The 26,577-nt window shown below is 44.5% G+C and overlaps 1 protein-coding gene across 5 annotated transcripts in view; it reads left to right on the top strand.

The window, feature by feature from the left end:
- The window catches only part of FBXO11 (F-box protein 11), a 91,185-nt gene that overhangs the window by 60,742 nt on the left and 3,866 nt on the right, over nt 1-26,577 (top strand). For 3 of the 5 annotated variants that reach the window (XM_077282439.1, XM_077282438.1, XM_077282441.1), the window contains exons 4-21: nt 557-701; nt 3,945-4,074; nt 7,028-7,111; nt 7,192-7,324; nt 8,099-8,205; nt 12,658-12,769; nt 12,857-12,963; nt 13,045-13,182; nt 13,373-13,590; nt 16,556-16,641; nt 16,718-16,812; nt 17,375-17,497; nt 18,574-18,659; nt 18,747-18,823; nt 18,898-19,041; nt 19,247-19,357; nt 21,959-22,066; nt 22,820-22,928. In XM_077282439.1, coding sequence (XP_077138554.1) covers nt 557-701; nt 3,945-4,074; nt 7,028-7,111; nt 7,192-7,324; nt 8,099-8,205; nt 12,658-12,769; nt 12,857-12,963; nt 13,045-13,182; nt 13,373-13,590; nt 16,556-16,641; nt 16,718-16,812; nt 17,375-17,497; nt 18,574-18,659; nt 18,747-18,823; nt 18,898-19,041; nt 19,247-19,357; nt 21,959-22,066; nt 22,820-22,928 — 2,113 coding nt within the window. The remainder of the gene's footprint in view (nt 1-556; nt 702-3,944; nt 4,075-7,027; nt 7,112-7,191; nt 7,325-8,098; nt 8,206-12,657; nt 12,770-12,856; nt 12,964-13,044; nt 13,183-13,372; nt 13,591-16,555; nt 16,642-16,717; nt 16,813-17,374; nt 17,498-18,573; nt 18,660-18,746; nt 18,824-18,897; nt 19,042-19,246; nt 19,358-21,958; nt 22,067-22,819; nt 22,929-26,577) is intronic. The other 2 variants (XR_013221018.1, XR_013221017.1) reach the window with 1 other exon arrangement.

Here is a 26,577-nt window from a genome sequence, read left to right as displayed (position 1 = left end):
CTGCTTGTGTTTCACATCATATTGTCTCCACATACTTATCGTGCCCCCACACCACACATTGAGCCTCTCTGTGCCCTGGCAATAATAATAAAAAAATCTTTTCTTTGCCCTGTTCTCACAATGAGGGATACTGCACCCCTCCTCACTGCAGTCTCGGCTCTGCATAGGCGGTATGATGAAGTGATGACATGGCACCCTTTACATCCCCCCCACCTTGGTCGTAAAGATTGAGCCTCCTTCCCCCTGGTCTGCAAGTTATCACCTTACCTAGATGAAGAATTTAAGTTTTGTGAATAGCCTGTGAATGCATATTTAGGCACATAGAGCACCTGCGGCAGGCGCCTTGTACTGCGTCATGTTACAGTTGTTCTCTACATGCAGAATAAGCTTTGTAATATGGAGCCTGATGGAGCATGCCGTGTTTGGATTTTATTCCAAGTGATTTACTATTTGGTTCCTGCAATTGGAGTCTTCTTTCATTGGATGCTATGACTTTGTGGGTAACGTGTGTATAAAGTGAATTATTGACACGGTTTCCATCCAATACTCCTTGCAGCTGCGCCAGCAGAACAATATCTTCAAGAGAAGCTGCCGGATGAGGTGGTATTGAAGATCTTCTCGTACCTCCTGGAGCAGGACCTCTGCCGAGCAGCTTGTGTCTGCAAGCGCTTTAGTGAACTCGCTAATGATCCTATTTTATGGTAAGTTTAGGAGCAAAATGATGGCAACCTGGAGAAGTGCGTGCTGCGATTCTGGCATTGTCTGGCGTATACGCTCAGGTGGTATATTCCCGACAGTGCTGCAGTCAGGGTGGGGCCTAGGCAGCTTTCATTCATAGGAATATGCATCTGTTGTATTTCTTTTTGTCACTGCAAAAGCAAAGTGCAGTCTGTTATCTGCAGGTACACAACGGCCAGATAAATGCCCCAAGAGAACCCCTTTTGGTCTTCGTTCGGTAAATGGGGTGTGGGAGAGATATTCCAAAGTATATGCTGATGAGCGCTGCCAAACCGTGTGCACTCGGCCTTATAGATGGGAGTAGCAAACACCTTGGTGGAACCGGTCTGAAGTATTTATTCAGGTCACCAAACTATTATCCCGGGCACTATCGGGTTAACAATTGTCTTCCTGGCTGCCATCCCGTCATCAGGTTTCCCATTATTAAACTGTGCCTCCTAATAACGATCCTAGCGATCCTCTACCATCAGGCATACCGCTGACATTATCCTTGTGTGGCCATTGGTGCCGAACAGTCCCGTAGGCATGCGTGGACCAACCTCACTGCCTGCTCTGAGCTCGCTTACCAGTCTTCTGCCTTTGGGCATGGGTTAATGAGCTCACACTCCTAATTTTGGTTGTGCACGCCCATCAGACCGCTCAGTGCCAAAACTGAGGGAGCAGTGAATAAGGATCTATCAGGGGTATGCCCGGCTGCAGGGGTGGAACAGATTTAGTCCTAAAAGAAAATTGAGGAGACTAGTCTGGCTGCACCCTGGCCGGCTCTTCCCAGCGCTGCTGCAGATGATTGACAGTTCTTTCCCTCTCGTGTACATAGAGAGCCATCAGTGAAACATCTACTGCTGTGCTAGGAGAAGCCAACCAGCAGTGGAGCCAGACGAGTCCATCTCTGGTCATGAAGCTCGGCCAGATCTTAAGTGTCTTCTCTAAAACATTAGCTCATTTCACGGAATATGCCTGGCTGCAAGCGTACCTTTTGGGCCGCTTGAATTAGGAGGCACATAAAATGCAGTCAACAGTTTTATAGGGGTTTCCACTACCGACAACTTCCTCAATTGTTATATTCACTGTGGTAGAATAAACTCGGCCTGTACTCCCCTGCAGTGCTGGCACCGTTCCAGCAATGTTGATGCTTGTTCTCCCTGGGGGTCCGTGACGTCACGTTCAGCCGTGCAGCCAAACGGTGGTCGCTTCAGTCTCACTATAGTCTTAACGATAATCCAGAAGTGAGATCTGCCGATTCTTTCCAACCTCCTCCGAATGTCTGTTATCCATGAAGAAAATGAGCATGAAGCGGCCACTGTTGGCGGCAGGGCTCGTGTAGCATAAAGTCACGGGAGTGCAGGTGCACAGCCTTATAATGGCGCCTGCACTGCAGCGGAGTACATGCTGTTTTCATTTTAGAGGGGGGGTAATAGCAATTGAGAAGGGGTTTTTGAGAAGTGGACAACCCCCTTTTTAACTGGGGGAATCCTAATGACTGGCTCCCTTTCAGGAGTAAAGTGCGCAGAGCCCAACCTCACGAAGATCACGCTGGTCAGTTCTTCACCTGACGTCATACACTTAATATTAAAATTGTAACAGTAAGAAGGAAATGTCGTGGCGTCATGGAAATCACACGATTGATAGGAAAAAAACAAACGATTCATCTGATGAAAAAATGGAAACATTTGGAAAACCTCGATTTATTCAGTATAGAGTATGAGCGCCACGTGCAGAAATCCCCACACTTTACCGCCTTGGCTTCCATCTGTGAGGTTATTAATGGTTGTCTGAGGTTCTTCCTCTCTGAGCGCGCCAGGACACACGCTACCTCGTGTTATGTCGACAAACTGCTCCTGGGACAATTTGGAGAAATGGCCGTAGCACGGTTCCCATGGCTGAGCTGTTAGTGTACCTGAAATGAAGGCTACATAGGTCCAGCTACCCCTAATATGGCCTGCAGCATCTCCAAACTTGTCTCCCATGTAGCACATCTGAAGTCATTGGTTGGCGATTACAATCCGACCTGCCAGCAGCGGATCTTGATGATTTGTCCAAGCGCAATCCGTGTGGCAGAACCTTCCTCAGACAACTGTTACCCGCACTTACAGCCTTTGCAGCTATCAATGAGGCTATTTCTGCATGTGGCGCTCAAATTGGATAAATTAAGTGTTCTTGAATATTTATTTTTTTTTTTCACCATGTGCATTTAATTAACATGTCTCCATTCTGTGATTTCCATAATTCCACCACTCAACTTCCACTGTATATGCCTCCCCAAATCTTTCTAAGTTCTCCCACGCTGTATGTTCATTTCCGGCCGTCCGGTCCAATGGGCGTTCATTCTGGGGTCTCTACCCCTCCCCCCGGCTGCTCGTTCGCTGTCCTCCTGCTTTGATTGACGGGCGAAATCCCACGCCTGCCCAGACAACTCGCCGGCTCTCGCCTGCGCACTGTTCTCTGCCCTACTGCAGGCAGAGCTGACAAACAATTAGTGCGCATGCTCTGGTACATGTCTTTCCGTCTCATGTACCCAAACTATTTTGCTACCATTGCTGTGCTCATGCTCACTGATGTTTTTGGTTCTGCCCGCAGTAGGGCAGAGCAAAATGTGCAGGCACAAGCCGGTGATTCCTCTGCACAGGCGTTTGATTTCACCAGGCTATGTGGATGACGCAAAGGGCGCCAGCCACGTCTATGAAAGTATGAGGCGAGCAACAGCCGGAAGGAGGGGTAGAGAGTCCAGAATGGTTCCCCCCGGACCGACAGGATTAACATACAGTGTGGGGGAACTCTTAAAGGTTTTTGGTGGGGTTATAAAACCATTTATGCACTGCAGCACAGACGCTGGATAATAGTTTTAGTTGACACAGGACAAAATTGGTGACGGGTCCCTTTTTCTGATCTAGCAATAATTGTCCATGTGATGAATTTGTGTAGCGCTGTTGGGTGTTTGTTGTGTATTTACTGCAGGGCAGAAGTCTCGTGGTTGCTCTGTCTTTCTGCACCTAAGTGATATATGAGCAGATGATCCCTGTGTTTTTCTAGCATATTTGCCTAAGGATCTCTATTTTAAGTAGGCAAACTCTTAGCAGACCAGCGACAGATCAGTGGGTAAACCTTCGTGTGACGCAGTATACATACACCCATCGGCGCACACATTGCACCAGCTGCTGTAATGAGACTTTTGGGGGCTCGTAGTAATGCAGGAATTGTATTTTCAGGAAACGATTATATATGGAGGTGTTTGAATATACACGCCCTATGATGCACCCCGAACCTGGCAAATTCTATCAGATTAACCCTGAGGAATATGAGCATCCAAACCCATGGAAGGAGAGTTTCCAGCAACTGGTATGTCTGTGTACGATAATGCTGGTGTGCGTGAAGGCACCGGTGTAGTCCTGACTGTGGGGTCTTCATTACATCATGCTGTATCTTCCCATAGCCTTCACTTCTTTTCACAGATGTCATTCCTCCCTAGTCCATAAGTCATTATGTACGTCTGGGTTAGTTCAGATCGCTCTACTTTTTTCAGGCTAGATTCACACGACCGTAGAGGCCGATTTTATGATCAATGTTACGGCCACAGTTCCTGATCTGACCGCACTTCTCCTTACCCTGACCTACCAGGCTGTTGGTTCAGCTGAACTGAAGACCTTGGTTTTACAGCTGAAGACCCATGGTTGTGCCTGGAATTGCCATCTCTTTTCTATTGTGTGAATTAGCTTTACACTAAAGGTACCTTCACACTAAGCGACGCTGCAGCGATATTGACAACGATGCCGATCGCTGCAGCGTCGCTGTGTGGTCGCTGGAGAGCTGTCACACAGACAGCTCTCCAGCGACCAACGATGCTGAAGTCCCCGGGTAACCAGGGTAAACATCGGGTTACTAAGCGCAGGGCCGCGCTTAGTAACCCGATGTTTACCATGGTTACCAGTGTAAAAGTAAAAAAAACAAACAGTACATACTCACCTTCTGCTGTCTGTCACACGTCCCTCGCCGGCGGCTTCCCGCACTGACTGAGCGCCGGCCGTAAAGTAAAAGCACAGCACAGCGGTGATGTCACCGCTGTGCTGTGCCTTACGGCCGGCAATCAGTCAGTGCGGGAAGCAGACGGCGAGGGACGTGTGACAGACATGGCAATGTAAGTATGTATTGTTTGTTTTTTTTACGTTTACGCTGGTAACCAGGGTAAACATCGGGTTACTAAGCGCGGCCCTGCGCTTAGTAACCTGATGTTTACCCTGGTTACCCGGGGACTTCAGCATCGTTGGTCGCTGGAGAGCTGTCTGTGTGACAGCTCTCCAGCGACCACACAGCGACGCTGCAGCGATCGGCATCGTTGATAGTTCAGATCGCTCTACTTTTTTTCAGGCTAGATTCACACGACCGTAGGGCGCAGGGCCGCGCTTAGTAACCCGATGTTTACCCTGGTTACCTTTGTAAAACATCGCTGGCATCGTTGCTTTTGGTGTCAAACACGACGATGCACGCCGATCTGACGACCAAATAAAGTTCTGAACTTTCAGCAACGACCAGCGATATCACAGCAGGATCCAGATCGCTGCTGTGTGTCAAACACAACGATATCGCTATCCAGGACGCTGCAACGTCACGGATCGCTATCGTTATCGTTGCAAAGTCGCTTAGTGTGAAGGTACCTTAAGGATTTCGGTGGGAATCTGGTGTATATACACGGACCAAATTGTTTACCTAAACTGATTTAAATCACCCAATTGATTGACATAGATCAATGACCAGTGATTTCAATAGGATGCCAAAGACAAGTGATCTGAAAATGTGGTTCCTGTCTGGCAAGGATCTGATTATAGGTCCAGACTAATTAAATGCACTGCAACTTTGGGGAAGTGTGAATTAAAGGGTTGGTCCTGATCATCTTCCTCATTAAGTGGTAAGAGGGACAGGGGACATCGCTTCTGATACCAACGGGGACGTGTGCTGATTCATCCAGAAGTGAGCAGAGCAAGACACTCTTAATTCTTATTCTGCTAGAAAACACCCCCACATGTCAAATACTCTGCAGAGAATATGCGGCACATTACACCGGCACCGTGGTACTGTAACACGCCCGATGAGGTGGTATGAAATTTCATCCACATATTGCAGAATTGAACGGGCACTGCTGACTCTAAATATGCAGCGGGTCCAGTTATGCTGGAAAGTTTTTCAACATATAAAAAAGCCGTCAGCACTTCAATATAGGAATGCATGATCCAGATCCAATTGGAAAATAAATGGCCAAAAAACAGAGGAACAGCATCCAGTCCAGGTGAAAAAGCGAAATCTTTATTCCGCCAAGATACAACGTTTCAACCAGTATTGGTCTTTAGCAAGTATGAACATATTGTATCATGGCGGAATAAAGATTTTTTTTTTTCCGTTTTCACCTGGACTGGATGCTGTTCCTTTTGTTTTTTGATGCTGGAAAATTTCATCACAAAAGTGAATTATGCCGTTAAGTCACAGCATATCTGTAACAAGAAACCTCACAAAAAGGCTGCAGACTTTACTGCTGCAGAAACTCTGTAGCATACCCATCCCTAGGACGGACGGATTTAACATAAAACGTAGGCCCCTGATTCATCAAGAGTAAGAAGCCAAATTCGTGAAGAGGTATGCGCCACCGCCAGAAATGCAGTATAGTCAGATTGGCATTCACTTCTGTCGTAACGTCTCCACGCTATGCGGAGTGCATTGTGGTGAACTTGGTGGACGCACTTTGTTTGCCTTCTGAGATTTGCTCACTTTTCCAAAAGTTAGACGGGACTTGTACAATAGTTTAAAAATATTGCAACTTCGATTTGTGCAAAAATAAAAAATTGCAGTTTTACACTTGAAAATTGGCAAAATTTGCATGATGAATAATAATAAAAAAAAATGTTAAAGACCATTCTCTCGTGTAGATGTTGCGGTCACGTTCTTATGGCTCCACTCTCAGAAAATGCACGTTATCTGTTCAGGGCCGCTGGTCACACAAACTTGGGACTCTGCTCCATCGCCCTAGTTTTCTTGTGCATGGGCGGTGGAGTGATTCCTGTGATTGTACATGTCAGCCCTAACGGCCTTTACTCTGGCACTGGATACATTAAGTGGGGAAACAAGGGAAGGGGTTGGTGTAAAATCAAAAACCTTAATCCGGAGTAATCTGCTTATTTTAATGTTTTAATGCCCCCTACTATTGCTGGTGTATCTGCAATATTTTTACATTGATTGTAAGTGACCTTTTTAAAATGTACTTTTGGGCTCCTTAAGATGACTAAAGTGTGTATTTCCCTTACAGTATAAAGGAGCACATGTTAAACCAGGTTTTGCGGAACATTTTTACAGCAACCCGACTAGATATAAAGGCAGGGAAAATATGTTGGTGAGTATCTGCCTGTGTGTGTACAGAGGTCGGGCATGTATGATCGGTCAGTGATGTATATTTTCCCCTTTCTTGATCAGTATTACGACACCATTGAAGATGCGTTGGGTGGGGTGCAGGAAGCTCACTTTGATGGGCTCATTTTTGTCCATTCTGGCATCTACACAGATGAATGGATCTACATAGAGTCTCCAATAACGATGATCGGTGCAGGTAAGGCTACATTGGTAATCTTTACGTACTGTATGTCCCTGCAGGGCGGCCCCCACTCTGTTCCAAAGACAAATCTATGGCCCTTCCAGGTTCTGTAATCTTCCCAAGAAGCATTTTCTATCTGTGTAATAGGCCAAGCAATAGTGTCACAATTCCTTTTTCTTAGGCTACGTTCACATTAGCGTTAAGCTAATGTGCGTCGGGTTTGCGTCGGCGACGCATGCGTCATGCGCCCCTATACTTAACATGGGGGACGCATGCGTTTTTTTTTGTTGCGTTGTGCGACACATGCGTCTTTTTTGCCGCAAGCGTCGGACCAAGAAAACGCAACAAGTTGCATTTTTCTTGCGTCCGATTTTCGGCAAAAACCGACGCATGCGTCGCAAAACGCAGCGTTTTTGCGTGCGTTTTGACGCGTTTTTGCGTGCGTTGTGCGTTGCGTCGCCGACGCAACGGCGCACAACGCTAATGTGAACGTAGCCTTAGATGTGTGCAAGCTGTGAGTTTACTGTGCTAGCTTACACCCTGAGCTAAACTTGGTCATCATAAATTAGCTGAGAGGAGCTCGGCAGATGTAACACGGGAGCTTTAAGCTCTCCCATTCGGCCAAGCTCACTGACTGATTCTCAGATAACTCATTCTGCAGCACTAGGCAGTGCAGCACAGGAGGCTATTGAATGCATATTGCAAACATTTCTAATCACCCAAATTTATGAAAACATTATTTTTAGACAAAAATATAATTTTTTTTTTATTTTTTTTTTGTCCCTACAGCTCCAGGAAAAGTTGCAGACAAAGTGATCATTGAAAACACTAGAGACTCCACGTTTGTGTTCATGGAAGGATCAGAAGATGCCTATGTTGGGTATATGACCATCAGGGTAAGATTTAGATGACTTGATTAGTATCTGCCACAGAATGCACTAACTCATATTCCCCCTTAGAAAGTCCCTACCTGTAGACACGCTGTCCCCAATTTTTTTCACCTCCTACTTGCCTCTCGTCCCTTAGTTTAATTCCCTTAGTGACATCTGCCGCACGTGTATGGCGGGTGTGCTCACTATCTGCATGGAGCAAATTCTTGTGCTGTGTACAGCACAGGAGCCAGGAAAGTAACATCTGCGCTTAGATGCCTCTTCAAAGGAGCTGTCAGTCGGCTCATGCTGCCTGAGCAACAGAGCATGAATCGGATATGTATAGCTCTGAAACTCCAGTGTGTGTCTAGTTTGATGACCCAGCCGGGGACCATATGTATGGATGTGACAAGTCCAGGGCTTCCCCCGGATGGCTTCTCCTTGCTCCGCTCTAGATGACAGGTCTTCACCATGTGTGGGAACTGTTAATCCACTGCAGCAGTGTGGGGGACAAGCCGGCCGGGGGCTGCACCAGGTTAGTCTCCTCTATTCCCCTTCAAACAGTGTATTTGCTGAAATTCTTTAAACATTTCATTGAAAAATGTACCTGGCTATAATCGTACAGCAGACTGATTCATGCCACCTATGGTTCGAGCAGCAGGAACCAAGTGGCAGTTTCCTTATTTAACATCTTTGTTGCCATTATTGATGATAGCCACATTTATCAGGTTGGGAAACGAGAGAAGGTGTCGCATCCAAAGCACATGCACCCCTCAACCCACCTCTGCGGGTGTGATGGTGGGGTGCAATTGGGGTAATTGTACCTGGGGCCCCTACTAAAAGCCCCCTGTGTTTTCCATGTTGTTCCTATGAAGCCCAGCTTGTGGTTGCACTTCATAGGAATCCCGTAGACTGCAATGTATTTTAGAAGTGATTGGGGACTTTTTTTTATTAAAAAAAATTAATAAATATAATGTACAAAACCTTAAAACAATACAGTTAAGTCCATATATATTTGGACAGAAACAACATTTTTCTAATTTTGGTTATAGACATTACCACAATGAATTTTGAACAAAACAATTCAGATGCAGTTGAAGTTCAGACTTTCAGCTTTCATTTGAGGGTATCCACATTAAAATTGGATGAAGGGTTTAGGAGTTTCAGCTCCTTAACATGTGCCACCCTGTTTTTAAAGGGACCAAAAGTAATTGGACAATTGACTCCAAGGCTATTTCATGGACAGGTTTGGGCAATCCCTTCGTTATGTCATTCTCAATTAAGCAGATGAAAGGCCTGGAGTTGATTTGAGGTGTGGTGCTTGCATTTGGAAGATTTTGCTGTGAAGTAATCATGCGGTCAAAGGAGCTCTCCATGCGGGTGAAACAAGCCATCCTTAAGCTGCGAAAACAGAAAAAACCCATCCGAGAAATTGCTACAATATTAGGAGTGGCAAAATCTACAGTTTGGTACATCCTGAGAAAGAAAGCACTGGTGAACTCATCAATGCAAAAAGACCTGGGCGCCCACGGAAGACAACAGTGGTGGATGATCGCAGAATAATCTCCATGGTGAAGAGAAACCCCTTCACAACAGCCAACCAAGTGAACAACACTCTCCAGGAGGTCGGCGTATCAATATCCAAATCTACCATAAAGAGAAGACTGCATGAAAGTAAATACAGAGGGTTCACTGCACGGTGCAAGCCACTCATAAGCATCAAGAATAAAAAGGCTAGACTGGACTTTGCTAAAAAACATCTAAAAAAGCCAGCACAGTTCTGGAAGAACATTCTTTGGACAGATGAAACCAAGATCAACCTCTACCAGAATGATGGAAAGAGAAAAGTATGGGGAAGGCGTGGTACAGCTCATGATCCAAAGCATACCACATCATCTGTAAAACACGGCGGAGGCAGTGTGATGGCTTGGGCATGCATGGCTGCCAGTGGCACTGGGTCACTAGTGTTTATTGATGATGTGACACAGGACAGAAGAATGAATTCTGAGGTCTTCAGAGACATACTGTGTGCTCAGATCCAGCCAAATGCAGCCAAACTGATTGGTCGTCGTTTCATACTACAGATGGACAATGACCCAAAACATAAAGCCAAAGCAACCCAGGAGTTTATTAAAGCAAAGAAGTGGAATATTCTTGAATGGCCAAGTCAGTCACCTGATCTCAACCCAATTGTGCAGCATTTCACTTGTTAAAGACTAAACTTCAGACAGAAAGGCCACAAACAAACAGCAACTGAAAACCACCGCAGTGAAGGCCTGGCAGAGCATCAAAAAGGATGAAGCACAGCGTCTGGTGATGTCCATGAGTTCAAGACTTCAGGCAGTCATTAACAACAAAGGGTTTTCAACCAACTACTAAAAATGAACATTTTATTTAAAATTATTTAATCTGTCGATTACTTTTGGTCCCTGTGATGGTGTGATATGCTATGTGGGTATCATTTTTGTGTATATTTCTATTTTACTTATTTTCATGGTGTTCTCTTGTAGAAGGAGTTATTTGCTAATTGATTAATGACTGTTGTTGCCATCTGATATCAACCCCCATAGTACTGTATTGTTTGCTAAAATGCTAATGACATGTTGACCTAGCTTCTTGAAACAATGAGCCCCTGAGACCTTCCCCCTCCTGACCTGTGAATGAGGAGGGAGACTAAAGGTACCTTCACACTAAACGACTTTGCAACGAGAACGACAACGATCCGTGACGTTGCAGCGTCCTGGATAGCGATATCGTTGTGTTTGACACGCAGCAGCGATCTGGATCCCGCTGTGATATCGCTGGTCGTTGCTGAAAGTCCAGAACTTTATTTGGTCGTCAGATCGGCGTGTATCGTCATGTTTGCTGGCATCGTTGCTTTTGCTGTCAATGTTTTACAATGGTAACCAGGGTAAATATCGGGTTACTAAGCGCAGGGCCGTGCTTAGTAACCCGATATTTACCCTGGTTACCATTGTAAAAGTAAAAAAAAAAAACACTACATACTCACCCTCTGATGTCTGTCACGTCCCCCGGCATCCGCGCTGCTGCTCAGAGCTTCCTGCACTGACTGTGTCAGTGCTGGCCATAAAGCAAAGCACAGCGGTGACGTCACCGCTGTGCTTAGGGCCGGCGCTTACACAGTGCAGGGAAGCTGAAGGCGAGGGACGCGACAGACACAGCAATGTAAGTATGTAGTGTTTGGTTTTTTTTACATTTACACTGGTAACCAGGGTAAACATCGGGTTACTAAGCGCGGCCCTGCACTTAGTAACCCGATGTTTACCCTGGTTACCCGGGGACTTCGGCATCGTTGGTCACTGGAGAGCGGTCTGTGTGACAGCTCTCCAGCGACCACACAGCGACGCTGCAGCGATCGGCATCGTTGTCGATATCGCTGCAGCGTTGCTTAATGTGACGGTACCTTTAAAATATCAGGGAGGTGAGACACAGATCAGTCCTGTGTGGAATGATGTGTTCACAGCATCTCAGAGAGAAAGAAGAGTATATGGACTATGCTATTCTCTGTCTGCTGGATTGTTGGACTCTTATCCTGTTACTGAACTGCATTTTTCTTCTGGACTATTTTAACCTTTGTGTGGTGGACTATATATGGACCTTTTGTATTTTTGCCTAAATAAAGGTCTTGGAATTGTTTACTATACTCTAGCTCTGTTGATTGTGTGATACCGGAGAAAGACCCTGTGACAGTCCCTTTAAAAACAGGGTGGCACATGTTAAGAAGCTAAAATTGGATGAAGGGTTTAAAAGTTTCAATGTGGATACCCTCAAATGGAAGCTGAAAGTCTGAACTTCAACTGCATCTGAATTGTTTTGTTCAAAATTCATTGTGGTAATGTCTATAACCAAAATTAGAAAAATGTTGTCTCTGTCCAAATATATATGGACTTAACTGTATATACTATATACTGTATTGCTGTGTGCTCAATTATCCAAAGTAGCAAGATATTCACATATTTACTGACACTTTCATAAAAAAAAATGTTTGTTTGACACCTCATCCCCCTCAAAAATTAGAATACAGATTCAAGTTGTTCTGCCTCCCTCCTCCGGCACCAACACCAGCAGAGAAGTAAAAAAATAAAGCTCCTGGCGTAAAAACACCAACTCACACACTTATCTTTTATTTTTTCTTCTCATTTTTGCGAGTTTAACTTAAGAAAAAAAAAAACCTCTAATTTTGTGATCACCACAACCAGGCCATTTTTACTGGAGCGTTACCACAGTATATGGGGTTGGATTGTATTGTGCCATAAGTGACAGGGAGCCGGTAATGGCAACGGCTTTTATTTCTTAGAATTACAAAATGTGCCGTTGTCTGCCGTTTAACAGATGAGAAACTATTCACAGGAAAGTGCTCAGTTTCCATCTGATTCATACTGCAATGCATAGAATTGTTATCTATGTTTTATAGATCTGTGTTTTTAATTGATTTTTTTTTTTTCCTATTTGATCCAGTTTAATCCCGATGATAAATCTGCCCAGCACCACAACGCCCACCATTGCTTGGAGATCACAGTGAACTGCAGTCCGGTCATCGATCACTGTATCATTCGCAGCACTTGCACAGGTATGTGACTTGATATTACAGAAGCATATGAACCATCAGCCACATTTTTTTTTTTATGACTTTGTTGCATTCATGTCTCTATTGCAGTCGGCTCAGCCGTATGTGTGAGCGGGCAGGGGGCTTGTCCCACTATTAAACACTGTAACATCAGTGACTGCGAAAATGTAGGCCTGTATATCACGGACCACGCCGAGGTAACCAGCCTTCATTCAGTGTTGTAGTGCGCAGATGTTATAGCAGATTAGATTTCTATATATTTGTTTTTGTTTGTTTAGGGGATTTATGAAGACAATGAGATTTCCAATAACGCTCTAGCTGGTATATGGGTGAAAAATCACGGCAACCCAATCATTAGGCGAAACCACATTCACCACGGACGGGATGTTGGGGTCTTCACGTTTGACCATGGCATGGTAGGTTCTGGTGTAGGAACAAAATGGCTGTGTTCTATTGAAATGGTACGGGACCGATGGAGACAGCCGAGTGGAGCCCTCTAATGACTAGTTTATGGATGTGTATTAGGTGACACATGCAAAAGATTTGTAAGAACTTTTTATTTTAAGTGATTGAACTTTCTGTTGCTGAGAACCTTTCTGCTTACAGGGCTACTTTGAAAGCTGCAACATACATAGAAATCGAATAGCGGGCTTCGAGGTGAAGGCCTACGCCAATCCCACTGTGGTCAGATGTGAAATTCACCATGGCCAGACCGGTGGAATTTATGTCCATGAAAAAGGGAGAGGGCAGTTCCTGGAGAACAAAATCTATGCAAACAATTTTGCTGGTGTTTGGATTACCTCAAATAGTGACCCAACCATACGGTAAGTAAATCCATGTATGTGGTGGTATATACGGCTTACCTGGGCAGGCCGGGGTAGTTATCCTGCCTCGCATCAATGACGTCAAACACTTACAGGGTCAAGTTGGTCAATTATTACCCTAATTTGCTAGGACATGCTATGTGGGGAAGGAGTTGACATCTGGATGTTGGGTTCGGGGTAAAGGCCCCGTCACACACAGCGACGCTGCAGCGATACAGACAACGATGCTGATCGCTGCAGCGTCGCTGTGTGGTCGCTGGGGAGCTGTCACACAGACAGCTCTCTCCAGCGACCAACGATCAGGGGAACGACTTCGGCATCGTTGAAACTGTCTTCAACGATGCCGAAGTCCCCCTGCAGCACCCGGGTAACCAGGGTAAACATCGGGTTACTAAGCGCAGGGCCGCGCTTAGTAACCCGATGTTTACCCTGGTTACCAAAAAAAACAAACAGTACATACTCGCCTTTCGGTGTCCGTCAAGTCCCTTGCCGTCTGCTTCCTGCTCTGACTGAGCCGCCGTACAGTGAGAGCACTGCTGTGCTGCGCTCTCACTGTACGGCGGCGCTCAGTCAGAGCAGGAAGCAGACGGCAAGGGACCTGACGGACATCAGATGGTGAGTATGTACTGTTTGTTTTTTTTTTACATTTACGCTGGTAACCAGGGTAAACATCGGGTTACTAAGCGCGGCCCTGCGCTTAGTAACCCGATGTTTACCCTGGTTACCAGTGAAGACATCGCTGGATCGGTGTCACACACACCGATTCAGCGATGTCAGCGGGACCTCAACGATCAAAAAACGGCCCAGGCCATTCCGACACGACCAGCGATCTCACAGCAGGGGCCTGGTCGCTGGTACGTGTCACACATAGCGAGATCGCTACTGAGGTCGCTGTTGCGTCACAAAACTTGTGACTCAGCAGCGATTTTGCTAGCGATCTCGCTATGTGTGACGGGGCCTTTAGGAGCGAGCTCAGGAGCTGAGCCTGCTCCATACTGAGAAAGTGCCTGCTGTATTTTATGGCCTTCGCCTGCCACGAAGATCTGCAGCCTGCGCTAGCTATAGCTTGTTCTGGCACCCATTATCCCCCTCCCTGATGGCTTATTACCAATTGTTTACTGACTGACTGCCCTCGGCTTCATAGGTCAGAAACGTAACATTTATAATTTAGCACTATAAAATTGCAGTATATCTGGCGATCAAACTATCGCAGGTTCAATGTTGCCTAAAGGGAACGGAAAATAAAGGAAAAATAACAACAAATATAAAAGTTTAAATCGCTCTTTTCTCCCAATTCAGAGATAAGAAGAAAAAAAAATTAACACACTGAATAGTGTCCATAAAAGTTAGATCTATGAAAAGATGTTTTCATTTTATCCCTACATAAAGCAAAATAAAAAATTGAAACTCTGGAATTAACTGTTCAACTTTTATAACAGAAAAATAAAAACAAAAGTAACTTGCATAATCTGTCACAAGTATATAGACATAAGGAAAGGAAAAAAAAGAAAGTTCCACCAGAGACATTTAGGCTTTGTTCACAGTACCAGCAAAGTCTGAGTTTTCAGAATTCTCATGCACACAGCTTGTTTTTTTTTTTTTTTCCCCCTGACTTTTGTCAGAGTTGCATTTTTGCAAAATGCAGCATGTCCCTTTTTTGCAGCATTTGTCACCCACTGAGGGTATGTGCACACGTTGCGGAATGGTGTGCCGATTTTTCCGCACTGATTTTGGTAAATCCGTACTGCGGATTTACCGCATTTTTTTTTTTGTGTGCGGATTCCACCTGCACAAATCCGCACACCATTCCGCAACGTGTGCACATACCCTAAAACCTTCTTTTTTGATGTTGCTGCTTTGCTTCTAAGAGAGCAGGTTTTGCCTGCGGGGTAAAAATGCTGCAAAAATGCGGTGTGAACATAACAGAACACAGTCCAGTAGTAGGGGGTGTAAAGTGTGTATGTACCGTATGTATGTACCATATATGTATGTGTACATAAATGGATGCAACATCCAGAACATGACGCTAACCAACGGGTGTTTCCAAAAACATGTTTTTGTGTGTGCTTCTCGTACCATGCTGTTAATTTCATGTATCGCTAAACCTTTTAATGTGTATTCATAGTTCTGCTGCATAGATTGGAGAAATCGTTCTTACCCATCACGTTAGCTGTTTTCTGTTTGTAAGATTGGAGGGATGGATAGTGGAAGGAGGGAGGGATGGATAGTGGAAGGAGGGAGGGATGGATAGTGGAAGGAGGGAGGGATGGATAGTGGAAGGAGGGAGGGATGGATAGTGGAAGGAAGGAGGGATGGATAGTGGAAGGAAGGAGGGATGGATAGTGGAAGGAAGGAGGGAGGGATGGATAGTGGAAGGAAGGAGGGAGGGATGGATAGTGGAAGGAAGGAGGGAGGGATGGATAGTGGAAGGAAGGAGGGAGGGATGGATAGTGGAAGGAAGGAGGGAGGGATGGATAGTGGAAGGAGGGAGGGATGGATAGTGGAAGGAGGGAGGGATGGATAGTGGAAGGAGGGATGGATAGTGGAAGGAGGGAGGGAGGGATGGATATTGGAAGGAGGGAGGGATGGATAGTGGAAGGAAGGAGGGAGGGATGGATAGTGGAAGGAGGGAAGGATGGATAGTGGAAGGAAGGAGGGAGGGATGGATAGTGGAAGGAAGGAGGGAGGGATGGATAGTGGAAGGAGGGAGGGATGGATAGTGGAGTGGGATTGGATATACCTGCTGGCTTATTGTGGCTCACATACGCTGTTACATGGGGCATCAGTGATATCCAACCTGTGCAACAATCTCAAGCATGTGTAAGACTAAGCCCCCAGCATGTGTACAATGCACAACATGGGAATAAACGTCGATGCTAACGTGACCGGTCATTGGTTTCTTTTACATTCTCTTGTTGTGACCTTTTGCATTTATGCTTCCTGAAAGTCTTCATTGTATTTACAGGGGAAATGCAATTTTTAATGGAAACCAAGGAGGTGTGTATATCTTTGGTGATGGAAGAGGCCTTATAGAAGAAAATGACATATATGGTAAGTTTTAGATTTTGCCTATTTTTCGAGCTGTTATTTTTTTTGTCATTGCTGATTTACGTGCTGTTCCTCGCAGGCAATGCTTTAGCAGGCATTCAGATCCGCACAAACAGCTGCCCTATCGTCAGACACAACAAGATCCACGACGGCCAGCACGGTGGCATATATGTGGTGAGTGTTACATAAAATCTTATGTAGATAGTAGCGATCTGTAATCAGAGCTTGTGTAACACTGAAGAGCCAACTGAAGATTACCAGCTGTGCCCTCGTCCTAAATCTTGTCTCATTAGCCAAAAAGGAGACCTTAGATTCTATTAGTGGGAACATATATCAAGAGTAGTGTTCATTCTAGCCAAAATTGAAGCTTTTGATGTACAATGTGACAGTTTGACCACGCGTGGCATATTATACGCGCATCACAACATTGTCATTATCTTTCAGATTGACGCGTTGTCTTTAACCTTTGTTATTCACATCACTTTGTAAATGTCCCTCTGCAGATAGACCATTACTTTTATGCAAAATACCCACTCAAAATTATATTGTATACTTATAGCCCATTTTCTCTACCAGATTCCTACAGGATGGTTCAGGCGCTTTCAGACTCAAAACTGCAGATTTCTTACCCCCCTCATCGCTAACATTGCAAACTTGTTCTCATCATGTACAGTAAAGACGCCCCGGTATTTGCAATATTGATTATAGTGATTGTGATTTTTGCTTTGTCTCGCAGCATGAAAAAGGGCAGGGTGTAATTGAGGAGAACGAAGTTTATAGCAACACCCTGGCTGGTGTTTGGGTGACGACAGGAAGCACTCCGGTGTTACGGAGGAACAGGATACACAGCGGAAAGCAGGTATGCAGAAAGCAGTCTGTACTGCGGGTTACTAAGTGTCCACTGCTCATCTAAATGCCCAGATTACAGCGAATCCCCCACGAATCGCAGAGCTCAGCATTTTATTTTAGTTAGAAAATGTGCACGTGGCCAAGGCACCGTTATATTATCTGCTAATGTGGCCAGAAATCCCCTGCCAGGTCCGCACGTGTGGCATCCACCATAGGTGGGCTGTGCAGAATGTCTACTGCAAAGTAGAGCATGCTGTGATTGTAAAGCCCACTCACATTTTTTCCACTTCCCTCCTCGCCCCATCGCCAAGTCCAGATCTTTACACACCAAAAAACCCTGCTAGTGACAGATGTAATGCTTGGACGGTGGAGCTTCAGATATCAAGTAAAGCATTTTACCACGAAGCAAGGCCCCATCTCTGCATTTGTGGCTATATATGAATCTGTGTGTTTTTTTTTATAGAGGGGTGGTACGACACCCCCCCCAGGTGTGCACCACTTTCCTGTTTGTGGAGGGTTGGTGCACATGTGAAAACCGACCCTTTGGGCTGATCTCCCATCCTGAAACGTTCGCTCCACCATTCTGCAAACAGTGGCACCTTTGCGTCTGCTGCTTCAGTGGAGTGCCGGGCACCGACGCTCGCAGACTAGTTCAGAACGGCGTTCTCTAAGCAGGGACCTTCTTGCCTAGAAATGTCAAAGGTGGTCGGTAAGCTTGACCAAGAGGAGAACATTATTGAATTAAAAATCCCTCCCCATCTTCAAAGCCGAGAGGGTTTTCAATATATGGTAAATAGCAGAGTAATTCTCCCCCATTTTTAGTGGCGTTCATGCATTTTATTGCAGTGCGTGCTTACGGTGCGCGGTGGGAATACTCGGCTCATCGGTCATACCCATCTGTAGGCCTGCGTTCACTGACCGAGGCCTAAGCATATTACAGTAGGACCCTTTGGGCGGTGAATACCTGTATCTGTACAGACCGTCAGACATGTAAATCTGAAAATGCTCCTGACTGGACCTCGTACTCTGAAACACTAGTGAAATACCAGTCGGTAGAATTGTTAAATATCTGCGCTTGTCTGGCAGGTGGGGGTCTACTTCTACGATAACGGCCACGGAGTACTAGAAGACAATGACATCTATAACCACATGTACTCTGGTGTTCAGATACGGTAAGTGCATTTCCTCCCAAGAATTTATCATCTATAGTCAGTGGTAAGTGTAATGTGTCTCATGTCCGGTAATTCATCATTGTCTAGAACTGGAAGTAACCCCAAAATTAGACGTAACAAGATCTGGGGAGGTCAGAACGGGGGAATACTGGTCTACAATTCTGGTGAGCTATTAGCCATGACCGCAGACTGCAGGTTTTCTTATGGCCGTGTACTAACCATCATGCCGTTTGCACAGGACTTGGCTTCATCGAGGATAATGAGATTTTTGATAATGCAATGGCTGGAGTCTGGATCAAAACGGATAGCAACCCAACGTTACGACGAAACAAAATCCACGATGGGCGGGATGGCGGCATCTGTATATTTAATGGCGGCCGAGGTAAGGAGCCGTAGCCTTTCATGCACTACAGGGAAGCTGCACGTGACCATGCTGATGACCTAATGCAATAACCTACGGCGCCACCTAGTGGTCGACTTGTGGGATCCTCTGTGCTAAAGGACCTGCTTTAGTATTTCAATGTAGAGAAAGTAAATGTCGACCAGAGATGGGAGACTGCGATAACTCTTTGATTTTTGTCTGGCAGGGCTGCTCGAAGAAAATGATATCTTCAGGAACGCTCAAGCCGGTGTGCTAATTAGTACCAACAGTCACCCTGTCTTACGGAAAAACAGGATATTCGATGGATTTGCTGCAGGTTAGTTGTATGGAATAAATACAAGAAATAGAAGTATACAGGAGCACTAAGTTACCCCTTCATCCATTCTCAAAATGCCAAACCACAGAAATATCTGCCTTACAATTACACTGAAGTTACTGCACTGCCTGCGCTATATGACACTGGTGCTGCTTGTCATTCAGCTGGCACCCGAGCGTAATTATCAGATGCCCCCGTCACTTGTAATTGACATTTAACAGGTTAAGAACAGTGAAGAAGGAGGCTGCTTCCGAGGCCGAGCACCCTTCCCTGGTCCCTGTAATGCAATTGTTGGGTGCTAATGGGTTGTGATGGCATATACAGGGACCTTCAAGACGCCATGTTGGTACACCTATAAAGCCAAGCCTGTGGCTACATAGTAGACCTGCAGTAATACAGTATTGCAATGTATCATATAGACAATCTGGAGATAACAAGTTCCAGTAAACTAAAACAAAACATGTAAAAAAAATAAATATTCAAAAAAGCGCCCCCTAATCAAACTAATGTAAAATGAGAATATATTTATCCCTTTACAGTGAGCTCAGGAACAAAGAACCTGACTTTTTTTTTTTTTTTTTTTTTTGTCACCTCAACTTCTCTCTACCCCCCTAAACCCCCCCCCCCCCCCCAAAAAAAAAAAAAAAAAACATACACTACCATTCAAATGTTTAGGGTCACCCAGACACTTTGTGTTTTCCATGAAAACTCATACTTAATGAAATGAGTTGAAAATCTAGTCCAGACATTGACAAGGTTCGAAAAAAAGATTATTTGAAATTATAATTTTCTCCTTCAAATTTTGCTTTCGTCAAAGAATGCTCCTTTGCAGCAATTCCAGCATTGCAGACCTTTGGCAATCTAGCAGTGAATTTGCTGAGGTAATCTGGAGAAATTTCACCCCATGCTCCCAGAAGCTCCTTCCACAAGTTGGTTTGGCTTGATGGGCACTTTCTGCACCATACGGTCAAGCTGCTCCCACAACCGCTCAATGGGGCTGAGGTCTGGTGACTGCGCTGGCCGCTCCATGACAGATAGAATACCAGCTGCCTGCTTCTTCCCTAAATAGTTCTTGCATCATTTGGAGTTGTGCTTTGGGTCATTGTCTTGTTATAGGATGAAAGTGGCTCCAATCAAGCGCTGTCCACAGGGTATGGCATGGCGTTGCAAAATGGAGTGATAGCCTTCCTTATTAAGTATCCCCTTTACCTTGTACAAATCTCCCACTTTACCAGCACCAAAGCAACCCCAGACCGTCACATTACCTCCACCATGCTTGACAGATGACGGCAGACACTCTTCCAGCATCTTTTCAGTTGCTCTGCATCTCACAAATGTTTTTCTGTGTGATCCAAACACCTCAAACTTGGATTCGTCTGTCCATAAAACTTTTTTCCAATCGTTCAATGTCTGTGTTCTTTTGCCCATATTTCCTTTTATTAGCCAGTCTCAGATATGGCTTTTTGTTTGCCACTCTGCCCTGAAGGCCAGCATCCCGGAGTCGCCTCTTCACTGTAGACGTTGACACTGGCATTTTGTGTGTACTATTTAATGAAGCTGCCAGTTGAGGACCTGTGAGGCGTCGATTTCTCAAACTACAGACTCTAATGTACTTGTTTTGTTGCTCAGTTGTGCGGCGGGGCCTCCCACTTCTCTTTCTACTCTGGTTAGAGCCTGTTTGTGCTCTCCTCTGAAGGGAGTAGTACACACCGTTGTAGGAAATCTTCAGTTTGTGGCAATTTCTTGCATGGAATAGCCTTCATTTCTAAGAACAAGAATAGACTGTCGAGTTTCACATGAAAGTTCTTTTTTTCTGGCCATTTTGAGAGTTTAATGGAACCAACAAATGTAATGCTCCAGATTCTCAACTAGCTCAAAGGAAGGTCCGGTTTATCGGTTCTCTAATCAGCCAAACTGTTTTCAGCTGTGCTAACATACTTGCACAAGGGTTTTCAAGGGTATTCTAACCATCCATTAGCCTTCTTCCACAGTTAGCAAACACAAAGTACCATAAGAACACTGGAGTGATGGTTGTTGGAAATGGGCCTCTATACACCTATGAAGATATTGCATTACAAACCAGACGTTTGCAGCTAGAACAGTCATTTACCACATTAACAATGTATAGAATGTAATTATGAATCGTTTAATGTTGGCTTCATTGGAAAAAAAACTGTGCTTTTCTTTAAATAAGGAAATTTCTAAGTGACCCTAAACTGTCGAACCAGGAGTGTAAGTAATTTGGATCTCAGAATGGTACAAGTGAAAACTACAGCTCATCCTTTTCCCAAATTTTTTTTCTGAATTCTGCACTCCCAAAAATATATTTATTTTTTTTAAATAATTTATCCAGCGTATCCGTCATGTTAGCGGGAACTATCCATCTTATTGGAGGATCTTGGTTATTGCAGATGAACCAGTTATCATATACTGGGGAAGGGCATTCATAAAGGAATCTCGATATTCAGACACCGATGTACATACGACTCCCAAAAACCAAAACCGAGCCTGGACGTCACCCCCATGTACAGACGAACAGATCGGCTAGGAGTGTATAGAGGAGTTGAAATGGCATTTTTCATCATGGTTTTTGTTTTCAAGGTATTGAAATCACAAACCACGCGACTGCAACCCTAGAAGGCAATCAGATATTCAACAACCGATTTGGAGGACTATTTCTGGCATCTGGTGTTAATGTTACCATGAAAGGTATGTGTCGCTCCTGGGACAATGCGCAGAGCCAGCGTTGGTGGACAGGGTTCCACTGGATCGCCACAATTGTTTTCCTAAAAGCATTTGTCGCCTGCTTTTTATTTTTTAAATTTTTTGTGGGGTGGAGGGATGAGCTGGGATTTCGCCATATGCAATAGGGAAAATTAGAATTGGGATTTTCTATGAAAGCAAAATCTATTTTTAAATTTAAGATTATAAATAAAAAACAAAAAAAACCTGTTGCACTATGTAGGTGCTGTGTGTGGCCAAGGAGCACAGCCACAAGCGGAGTCATATGTGCAAGTTTGCAAGCAATGCTTGGTGTGCCCATGTTTTGGGTACACGAGTTTCATAGTGGTGCTCTATCCTGAAAGTTCCCCCCTATCCGATGAGAGTTAGAGTTGCAATCTCACAACTTTAGACAGTAGGGTTGAAAGGCTTATATATATGTCTCCCCAGCGGCATTGTGACATCTGATAGGGTAGAACATGGGCGCTCAGTTATCGGAGTATCTGCATGTGGCGTATATACCCCCCAAAAAAACTGGGTTGAATCCTATCAGAGAAAATGAGTAAATCTTTCCTAAAGGAACAGTCTTTACTTTTCCCTGACAGGTTCCAATCTCTTAGCGGATGGTTCAGGTCCCAGCACGTCTGGCCCGCTTCCCGTGAGCAGCTCCATTATTTTCTAGTCTGCAGTAGGCTCATGATGCCATTAAGTATTCCGGTCCTATTTTTGTATTTCTTGCAGATAATAAAATAATGAACAATCAAGATGCCATAGAAAAAGCAGTCAATAGAGGCCAGTGTCTATATAAGATATCGAGTTACACCAGCTACCCCATGCATGACTTTTACAGGTAACATTTCATTGTTTTGGTCTGATGGGATCACAGATAACCGATTTTACGTTGCAGATTCCCGTTTCTCTAAGCTGGAATTCTGTGCTATGTCTTCTATATTTCTTGCCACCATGCAGGGCGGATACTCTCTTTTCTCAATCACATGGTTCTTGAAAGTAGAATATTCTTCCATGTAAGGATAATGCACTTTATCTACTGCATAAAAGTAGCAGCGTCCCATTACAGCAGCTGGTAATGCCGGACCACATCTGTGCTCGTATGGACATTATTTTTTATTTTTAAAGAACACAAAAATGATAGCTACCTACAGGACTTTACCATTTTTTTTTCCCCCCCCACACCATAACCCCCTAGTGGAGCCCAAATAATCACAGAAAAAAAGTCAGCCATGCTTAATAACACCTGGTCACAATACTAATGTACTGCAGGATGTAGCAGGATCCCATGATAAAAAGTGCAGGCAGCACAGGTGCAAAATACTGCTGACCAACCACCGTCATCCATGACGGGTTGTTGCTTAGTATTGTAAATGCACATGTATAAGGCGACACTCGCACGTGTAGTGCACCATGCCTGTTTATAGCCTATCTGTGACACCCATACTATTAAATCAGCTGAACTTCTGAGAACTAGGAGTGCACCCCGCAAGAAAAGATGTCTCAATTCTGTCCACCAACACTACAGGACCTGGCCACATCCAGCAAATATGAAGAAAAAAAACTCATTAGGAATTGGTTCATATTTTTTCAAAAATACACAAACTCTCAACCTGCATAAAGGCGCCGCCTCTGCCTTTTATCAAGGGGGCCTGCTGCATCCTGCAGTAGATTAGTATTGTGACCAGGTTTTGGTGTGCAAATAGCCTCTTCACCGAGGAAGAGGACTTGAACTTTTAGGTCACTTATTGGGGGTAGTAATTTTGAGTCGATATTGACCCTTTAACAAACAAGCCTTGGCAAAAGTTTTGGGATAAGAAGCCGAACCAGACAGTCCATTTGCATGCCTGTTTGGGGTGTTTGCTCCTCATCAGTGCCAAGCAGTAGGACTGACTTTGGCCAGGTGAGAGGTCTCTGACGCGGTCTTGGAACTCTCCACAAAGAAACGTTCCTCTTTTGACTGCTTGTCGTAGGCCTCACCTAGCTAAACTGGATGATCTGCTTTGCACTGATGAGGGGGCAAATTCCCTGAAACACAAGGCTGCAAATGTGGTGTCTTTTTATCCCCAGCCATGCGGCAAGGCTCCTTTTTTAAAGTGTGGATATTGACTTTTAGGTTTGCTACCCCAATAGGCGGTGCCAGGGTTCAAGTCCTTTCTTTCTGTAGAGGCTATTTGCATTATTCCCAGAGGAGCACTGCATGTGACTCTCAGCGAGGCATGATGTTACCTAGAAAACTGGTGTAAAGTCTTTGAAAAGATGCACCTTATTTGTGTAAGTGGGTGTCGCGCATACATTTTGCAACTTTTTGCCGTTTTCAACTCTGAAATGGGTAGTGCTGGGAAGTGATGAGGCCGAGTCACATCACATTCATCCAACATTTTCCAAGGCAGAAAAGCTACTCCAGTCACTGAGTGGAGTATTATTTCGAGCTTTTCAATTGTGACTCAAGAGGCGCCAAATTCATTAAGTGGCGTGTACCGATTAATACATTTGGTGCCTTGTACTCCAGCAATTGTGCACTGTGCCATCTTATTGAATTGGCCCATTTGACTCCAGGTATTGCCAGTTTTTTTTATTTTTTATTTTTCTTTCCCCCCTGCTATTTCTGGATTTGATGTCCTTTCAGTGAATTGTCCCTTATTCATTGGATTATATGGGGAGGATATAAAAACCTTGTGGTTGCCTTTAAAGTCTGGCCCTTATATTAGTGACTGGATTTCATAGGTGGCTTTAAAAGCAAGCTATCGTCAGAAAATTGTGTATTAAATCATAATTTTTTTACACGCCTATATCACAATCTGTATTAACAATAAAGAGTCTAAAGTCTGTGGCCAGCGCAAAAACTGCAAGACTTCTATAACCATGTAGTTTCTAGAAATCCACTTGAATATTAGCAACTTGGACCTTTTCAACACGCTCATTAGATGCTTCAGTACAAAAGATCTATTATAAAGGGAGGGGGGGCAGAGTCAGGTATGACATCCTATAGATATCAGCTGTATATAGAGGGGTTACCTGTCATTGTAATCCTGCCTCTGATACTATGGAGCCTTGCTGAAAACTTTTCCTGAAAGAACAATGAGTCCAGTACTCATAGAACAAAAATCCACAAGGTGAAAACCACCAAATTATAATAAAATATTTTCCTGAAATTACAAGTCTAGGAAAAATAAAATGCCCCAATTGCCAGTGTTAACCCCTTTCTGCCATCGGACGAATAGTACGTCCGATGGTGGAACTCCCGCTTTGATGCGGCCTCCGGCGGTGAGCCCGCATCAAAGCCGGGACATGTCAGCTGTTCAAAACAGTCATGTGCCCGCAATAGGCGCGAGCGGAATCACGATCTGACCGTACCTATTAACTAGTTAAATGCTGCCGTCAAACTCTGAAAGCGGGATTTAACAAGCGCATCTGGCCGGAAATGCGTGCACCGGTGACCCCCGTCACGTGATCGGGGGGTCATCGGTGCATCGGCATGACAATCAGAGGTCTCCTGAAGACCTGTATGATTGTTGATGCTAGATTGCTGTGAGCGCCACCCTGTGGTCGGGGCTCATAGCAATGCTGTAATTCTACTACATAGAGGCGATCTGAGTATCGAACTCTATGTAGCAGAGGTGATCGAGTTATGGCTGCTTCTAGTCTCCCACGGAGGCTATTGAAGCATGCCAAAATTAAATTTAAATAAATGAAGAAAAAAATTTAAATCACCCCCCTTTCGCCCCATTCAAAATAAAATAAAAAAAATCCAGCCTACACATATTTGGTATCGCCGCATTCAGAATCGCCTGATCTATAAAAAAAAAAAGAAAAAAAAAGATTAACCTGATCGCTAAATGGCGTGGCGAGAAAAAGTAAATGCCAGAACTGCGTTTTTTTATTTTATGGTCGCCACGACATTGCATTAAAATGCAATAACAGGCGATCAAAAGAACGTATCTGCACCAAAATGGTATCATTAAAAACGTCAGCTCGGCACGCAAAAAATAAGCCCTCAACAGACCCCAGATCACGGAAAATGGAGACGCTACGGGTGACGGAACATTTCTTTAAAAAAAATGCCCAAAGTTTGGAACACTTTTTTCACCACTTAGACACCAAACATCTCTAGGTTCTTTATGTATGAACTGTAATGACCTGGAGAATCATAATGGCAGCTCAGTTTTAGCATTTAGTGAATATAGTAAAAAACCCAAACAAAAAACAAGTGTGGGATTGCACTTAATTTTGCAATTTCACCGCACTTGGAATTTTTTTCCCATTTTCTAGTACACGACATGGTAAAACCAATGGTGTCTTTCAAAAGTGCAATTTGTCCTGCAAAAAATAAGCCCTCACATTGCCATATTAATGGAACAATAAAAAAGTTATGGCTCTGGGAAGGAGCGAAGGAAAAAAGCTCCAATCATTAAGGGGTTAAAAAACAATTAGTAATCTTGCATTTTTCAAAGCCCAAAATATGGGGGGGAAAATATGCAACACACAAT

This window comes from Ranitomeya variabilis, chromosome 2, assembly GCF_051348905.1.
Source record: "Ranitomeya variabilis isolate aRanVar5 chromosome 2, aRanVar5.hap1, whole genome shotgun sequence".
Taxonomy (NCBI): Eukaryota; Metazoa; Chordata; class Amphibia; order Anura; family Dendrobatidae; genus Ranitomeya; species Ranitomeya variabilis.
The sequence above is the reverse complement of the archived record's forward strand: the minus strand, read 5'-3'. Positions and strand labels throughout refer to the sequence as shown.